At 61.6% G+C, this 7,474-nt stretch overlaps 1 protein-coding gene across 1 annotated transcript in view; it reads right to left on the bottom strand.

Annotated features, from left to right (window-relative positions):
- ipo9 (importin 9) overlaps positions 1–3,422 on the bottom strand; it is a 133,035-nt gene extending 129,613 nt beyond the window's left edge. The window contains exon 1 of the mRNA XM_078242341.1: positions 3,220–3,422. Within this exon, the coding sequence (XP_078098467.1) occupies positions 3,220–3,385 (166 nt within the window). The 5' untranslated portion in view covers positions 3,386–3,422. The remainder of the gene's footprint in view (positions 1–3,219) is intronic.
- Between the last annotated feature and the right edge of the window lie 4,052 nt (positions 3,423–7,474).

Raw genomic sequence — 7,474 nt, forward strand, 5'->3', positions numbered from 1 at the left:
GGATCTGGGTGTCCAAGAGCATGCACCATGAAGGTTTTTGATTTGATTTATTATTGTCACTTGTTAGTTAGATATGCCAAGTTTCCTCAGTCTTCTGAGAAAGTTGGTGGGCTTTCTTAACAATAGTGTCAGCATGGGGGGACCTGGACAGGTTGTTGGTGAACTGGACACCTAAAAACCTGGAGCTCTCAACCATTTCTACTTCGTCCCTGTTGATGTCGACAGGGGCATGTTCTCCACTACACTTCCTGTGGTCATCCTGCGGTCAATGACATTGGAGGGAGACATTATCATCGTCGCACTAAGGGGGGGGGCGCAAACCTGCCCAAACCCCCTTCCTCCCCTACCCCCACCACCACTCCCCGCTACCCCAACGCCCCTCCTGTTTCTCCGCTACAAACTGTTGCCCCCTGCCCCTCCCACCAACTTCCCTCACTCCTCCCCACCCTCCTCCTCCAGCCCCCCCCACACACACCCCTCCCCCAGCCCCCCCCTCCTCCAGCACCCACCCAAACCCCCCTCCTCCTCCAGCCCCCCCCACAACCCCCCTCCTCCAGCCCCCCCTCCTCCACACCCCCCCCACCACATCCACACCCTCTCCCCCCCTCCTCCACACCCCCTCCTCCACACCCAACCCCCTCCACACCCACACCCTCTCCCCCCCTCCTCCACACCCAACCCCCCACCCCCTCCTCCACACCCAACCCCCCCACCCCCTCCTCCACACCCAACCCCGCCCACCCCCTCCTCCACACCCACCCCCCCACCACCTCCTCCACACCCACCCCCTCCAGCCCCCTCCCCCCCCACCTCCTCCTACCCAGCCCCCTCCTCCTCACACCCCCCCAGCCCCCTCCTCATAGCCCCCCAGCCCCCTCCTCACACCCACCCCCCAGCCCCCTCCTCACACTCACCCCCCCAGCCTCCTCCTCACACCCAGCCCCCTCCTCACACCCACCCCCCCCTCACACCCACCCCCCCCAGCCCCCTCCTCACACCCACCCCCCCAGCCCCCTCCTCACACCCACCCCCCCAGCCCCCTCCGCACACCCACCCCCACCAGCCCCCTCCTCCTCCACACCCCCCCCGCCCCCTCCTCCTCCACACCCCCCCAGCCCCCTCCGCACACCAACCGCCCCCAGCCCCCTCCGCACACCCACCCCCCCAGCCCCCTCCGCACACCCACCCCCCCCAGCCCCCTCCGCACACCCACCCCCCCAGCCCCCTCCTCACACCCACCACCCCCCAGCCCCCTCCGCACACCCACCCCCCCCAGCCCCCTCCTCACACCCACCACCCCCCCCCAGCCCCCTCCTCACACCCATCCCCCCCCAGCCCCCTCCTCTTCCACACCCCCCCGCCCCCTCCTCCTCCACACACCCCCCAGCCCCCTCCTACTCCACACACACCCCAGCCCCCTCCTCACACCCCCCCCAGCCCCCTCCTCACACCCCCCCCAGCCCCCGCCTCCTCCACACCCCCCTCCTCCTCCTCACACCCCCCCAGCCCCCTCCTCACACCCCCCCCAGCCCCCTCCTCACACCCCCCCCAGCTCCCTCCTCCTCCTCACACCCCCCCAGCCCCCTCCTCACACCCCCCACAGCCCCCTCCTCACACCCCCCCCAGCCCCCTCCTCCTCACACGACCCCCAAGCCCCCTCCTCCTCACACCCCCCCCAGCCCCCTCCTCCTCACACCCCCCCCAGCCCCTTCCTCCTCCTCACACCCCCCCCAGCCCCCTCTTCCTCCTCACACGCCCCCCAGCCCCCTCCTCCTCACACCCCACCCAGCCCCCTCCTCCTCACACACCCCCAACCCCCTCCTCCTCACACCCCCCCCCCAGCCCCCTCCTCCTCACAACCCCCCCCCCAGCCCCCTCCTCCTCACACCGCCCCCCCAGCCCCCTCCTCCCACACCACCCCCAGCCCCCTCCTCCTCCCACACCCCCCACAGCCCCCTCCTCCTACCCCCCCAGCCCCCTCCTCCTACCCCCCCAGCCCCCTCCTCCGACCCCCCCAGCCCCCTCCTCCGACCCCCCCCAGCCCCCTCCTCCTACCCCCCCAGCCCCCTCCTCCTACCCCCCCCAGCCCCCTCCTCCGACCCCCCCCGCCCCCTCCTCCGACCCCCCCCGCCCCCTCCTCCGACCCCCCCGCCCCCTCCTCCGACCCCCCCAGCCCCCTCCTCCTACCCCCCCAGCCCCCTCCTCCTCCTCACACCCCCCCCCCAGCCCCCTCCTCCTCCTCACACCCCCCTCCTCCTCCTCACCCCCCCAGCCCCCTCCTCCTCACACCCCCCCCAGCCCCCTCCTCCTCCTACCCCCCCAGCCCCCTCCTCCTCCTACCCCCCCAGCCCCCCTCCTCCTCCTACCCCCCCAGCCCCCTCCTCCTCCTACCCCCCAGCCCCTCCTCCGACCCCCCAGCCCCCTCCTCCTCCTCCTCACACCACCCCCCAGCCCCCTCCTCCTCCTCACACCCCCCCTCCTCCTCACACCCCCCCTCCTCCTCCTCACACCCCCCCCCAGCCCCCTCCTCCTCCTCACACCCCCCCTCCTCCTCCTCACACCCCCCTCCTCCTCACACCCCCCCCAGCCCCCTTCCCCTCACACCCCCCCCAGCCCCCTCGTCCTCACACCCCCCCCAGCCCCCTCCTCCTCCCACGCACCCCCCCCCCAGCCCCCTCCTCCTCCCACGCACCCCCCCCAGCCCCCTCCTCCTCCCACGCACCCCCCCCAGCCCCCTCCCACGCACCCCCCCCAGCCCCCTCCCACACCCCCCCCCCAGCCCCCTCCCACACACCCCCCCCCCAGCCCCCTCCCACACACCCCCCCCCAGCCCCCTCCCACCACACCCCCCCCAGCCCCCTCCCACACCTCCCCCCCCCAGCCCCCTCCCACACCCCCCCCCCCAGCCCCCTCCCACACCTCCCCCCCCCCTCCCACACCTCCCCCTCCCCAGCCCCCTCCCACACCCCCCCCCCAGCCCCCTCCCACACCCCCCCCCAGCCCCCTCCCACACCCCCCCCCCCCAGCCCCCTCCCACACCCCCCCCCCAGCCCCCTCCCACACCCCCCCCCCCAGCCCCCTCCCACACCCCCCCCCCCAGCCCCCTCCCACACCCCCCCCCCAGCCCCCTCCCACACCCCACCCCCCTCCCACACCCCACCCCCCTCCCCCTCCTCCCCCACCGCCACTCCTTTGCCTAAAAACCCTCCCCTCACTCACCCTCTGTCACCTCCAGCACTTTAATCTGTTCCTCCCCAGCGGCGCGGACCTCCTGTACAGGCGAGAGGATTGATCCGAGCGCCTCGAAGAGAGCCTCCCTCAGGCCCTGCTGCACAGCTCCGGCCCCCGGAGCGGCGCCACCGCGAGAACCTGCGCCCGCCGCCATCTTACCGCCCAAGCGGAGCGCGCCTGCGCACCACCAGCCCGCACACCGCGCCTGCGCACCACCAGCCCGCACACCGCGCCTGCGCACCACCAGCCCGCACAACGCGCCTGCGCACCACCAGCCCGCACACCGCACCTGCGCACCACCAGCCCGCACGCGGCGCTTGCGCAGTCTCTTGTTCTCTTAGCTGAAGTCTCTGTTGTGTTTTCTCTTTTTTCACTTGTCCGCCTTGGTATTGATTTGATTTGTTGCTGTCACAGGAGGAGCAGCGCTCCGAAAGCTAATGGTATTCGCCCCCAAATAAACCTGTTGGACTTTAACCTGGTGTTGTTAAAACTCTTACATGTATTAGTATCCAGTGAAAGGTATTGTTTCTTGCATGATATACAGACAAAGCATACCGTTCATAGAGAAGGGAACGAGAGAGTGCAGAATGTAGTGTTACAGTCACAGCTCGGGTGCAGGGAAAGATCAACTTAATGCAAGGTAGGTCCATTCAAAAGTCTGACAGCAGCAGGGAAGAAGCTGTCCTTGAGTCGGTTGGTACGTGACCTCAGTCTTTTGTATCTTTTTCCCGATGGAAGAAACTGGAAGAGAGAATGTCTGTCTCAGCTAGTAAGTAAAGAATGCGTGGGGTCCTTGATTATACTGGCTGCTTTGCTGAAGCAGCGGGAAGTGTAGACAGAGTCAATGGATGGGAGGCTGGTTTGGGTGATGGATTGGGCGAAATTCACAACCTTTTGTAGTTTCTTGCGGTCTTGTGCAGGAGCCATACCAAGCTGTGATACAACCAGAAAGAATGCTTCCGATGGTGCATCTGTAAAAATTAGTGAGAGTCATAGCTGACATGCCAAATTTCCTTAACCTCCTGAAAAAGTCAGTCTCAGAGGGCCAGTGCTGAGAGTTCACAAACCATGGGGCAGATGCATCTAGGCCTCAAGGACTGCAGAGCCAGGTGACGGTAAGGCTTCTAGAGATCAATTCAGCTGCCCCGCCATCCCGTGGAGTGTCCCTGGGACAATGGGCACCCCAAGGGAGGAGGAAGGGCAGTGTGGGGGCTATTGCCAATGCTTTTCACCCAGGAAACTCCAGATGTCCCAAGCTCTTCCAAATCCTCCCTTTCTCACAGCAGGGCATCTCACTGGATGAACAGGATGGCATGGCTACATCAGTCTTATCTGCAAGTTAGCCATGGCTCTCCATGTGTCGGCCCCCCAGGGGATGTCTGTCAAGGGCATCGCAGGCAACGGGGCATGGATCGCAGCTGGACACCTCCACCTCCGATGTGCATCCTGGGGGATCACCTCGGTGTAGCAAGACATAACATAAGATTGGGAAGTTGTAGGGTCACCAAGCGGGCACAGGTGAAGGTCAGCACTAGTCAGGGTTAAGTTATTTGTACATGTTAAAATCACTATCAAATGTTTCTTGCACCCCACAGCTGTGATTAATCTGTCTTCCCCCACAAGGCTGAGTATACCCCGATCCCACGCATCAAGGCGCAGACCGCTGTGCTGTGCAATATCGGCCCTTCGGCCAAAAGTGACCAACCGCCTGCCCTGCTTTCCCCAGTAACCACCGATCCGTGTGTCAAACACCAACCCCTGGCATCTGCCCCCCACACTGCCCTAACCCCTCCGGCCCATTGGTCCGCAGGCTTGTGGCCACAACACTAACTCATATGTGGGCCTGGGCCCACGTAGGAGTCAGACTTGTGTGGCACCAAGACAGCATCACAGTGTGCTTTATAGTAAGTTGTCATCACCCTCAGCCTTGACCAAAAACTTGCTGGCACAGCCAGCACAAGCCTATTATCCTGCTGTGATGTGACTCAGAACTATGGGGGGGTGGGTGCAAGAGGGTGGGGGAGGGGAGGGGTTGGGTAATGGGAGGGGGAGTTTGAGGTGGCTGGTTTGCGGGCCGGGGCGGGGGGGGGGGGGGGGGGGGCAGTGGGAGGTAGGGTGCATTGTTTCCTGGAGTGTGGCAGGAGGGTGGTGGCAGTTGCTGCCAGACTGCACAACAGCTAGTAAGTAAAGCTGGCTGCAATGAGTGCCTCCCTTGCAGCCTTGCACTGCCAATCACTTGCCATCACCGTCTGTCACAGAATCCTTACAGTACAGAAGGAGGCCATTCGGCCCATCGAGTCTGTACCAGCTGCAATCCCACCCAGGCCCTATTCCCGTAATCCCATGCATTTACCCTGCTAATCCCCTCCCAACACTAGGGTCAATTTAGCATGGCCAATCAACCTAACCTGCACATCTTTGGATTGTGGGAGGAAACTGGAGCAGTCAGAGGAAACCCATACAGACACGAGGAGAAAGTGCAAACTCCACACAGTGATCCAAGACCGGAATTGAACACAGGTCCCTGGCAAAGTGAGGCAGCAGTACTAACCACTGTGCTGCCATGCAACCCTTCATCCGGCCAGAAAGAGTGCAGGAAAGATTTATTAAGATGCTACTGGGAATTGATGGTTTGAATTACAAGGAGAGGCTGGATAGACTGGGACTTTTTTTCCCTGGAGCATAAGAGACTTAGGGCTGATCTTATAGAGGTCTATAAAATAATGAGGAGCATAGAACAGCTAGATGGTCAACATCTTTTCCCAAAGTTAGGGGAGTCAAAAACTAGAGGGCATAGGTTTAAGTTGAGAGGGGAGAGATACAAAAGGGTCCAGAGGGACAGTTTTTTCACACAGAGGGTGGTGAGTGCCTGGAACAAGCTGCCAGAGGTGGTAGTAGAGGCAGGTACAATTTTGACTTTTAAAAAGTGTTTAGTCAGTTACATGGGTAAGATGGGTATAGAGGGATATGGGCCAAATGCGGGCAATTGGGACAAGCTTCGGGGTTTAACAGCTTAATGGTAAAAACTGGGTGGCATGGACAAGTTGGCTAAAGGACCTGTTTCCATCCTGTAAACCTCTATGACTCTGAGTCCTCATCGGCCTCCTCCTCCTCATCCTGGAGATGGCGCTCCTCCTCCTCCAGAAAGTCTCCCCGCTGCTGCGCCAGGTTGAGCAGCGCACAGCTGACCACCATGATGCGGGAGACCCGCACGGGGCTGTATTGGAGAGGTCCAGGCTGGAACCGCATCTTCAGGAGCCTGATGCACCACTCCACAATGGACCGGGTGGCAGTGTGGGCCTCATTATAATGCGATGTCAGTCTCGGAGGGCTATCACTGAGGGGATCCACAGCTTGACCTAATCTCAGAAGGCTAACACCGAGGGCTCGCACATTATGGTGTAGGCACAGTTGGCCTCCAGGACAGCCTCTCCAGGCAGAGCCAGGTGATGCAGAGGCTTCTGGAGCTCACTCCAGTTGTCCCTCTGTCCCCTGGAGTATTCCAGGCCCTTCGGTCCACAATGTTGTGCCGAACATGACGCCAAATTAAACAAATCGCTTCTGTCTGCCCTTGCTCCATATCCCTGTATTCCTTCCATATTCATGTGCTTATCTAAAAGCTCCTGAAACGCCCCTATCTTTTCTGCCTGCACCACTATCCCTGGTAGTGTGTTCCAGACACCTACCACTCACTGTATAAAAAAGTTTGCCCCTCACATTTCCTTTGAACTTTCCCTCCTCACCTTAAGTACATGCCCCCTAGTTTTAGACATTTCAACTCTGGGAAAATGATTCTCATTGTCAACCCTACCTATGCCTCTCATTATTTTATAGACATCTATCAGGTCTTAGCCTCCGCCGCTCCAGAGTAAACAACCCTAGTTTGTCCAGCCTCTCTTTATTGCTCATACCCACTAATTCAGGCAGCATCCTGGTAAAACTTTTCTGCACCTTCTCCAAAGTTTCCACATCCTTACTGTAATGTGGTGACTAGAATTGAACGCAATACTCTAAGTGCGTCCTAACTGCACTTGGGGCAGCACAGTGGTTAGCACTGCTGCCTCACAGCGCCAGGAACCTGGATTCGATTCCTGGCTTGGATAATTGTCTGTGCAGAGGCTGTCCGTGTCTGCGCGGGTTTCCTCCGGATGCTTCGGTTTCTTCCCACAGTCTGAAAGACGTGCTGGTTAGGTGCATTGGCCATGCTAAATTCTCAATGTACCCGGACAGGTGCCGGAGTGTG

This window comes from Mustelus asterias, chromosome 25, assembly GCF_964213995.1.
Source record: "Mustelus asterias chromosome 25, sMusAst1.hap1.1, whole genome shotgun sequence".
NCBI lineage: Eukaryota > Metazoa > Chordata > Chondrichthyes > Carcharhiniformes > Triakidae > Mustelus > Mustelus asterias.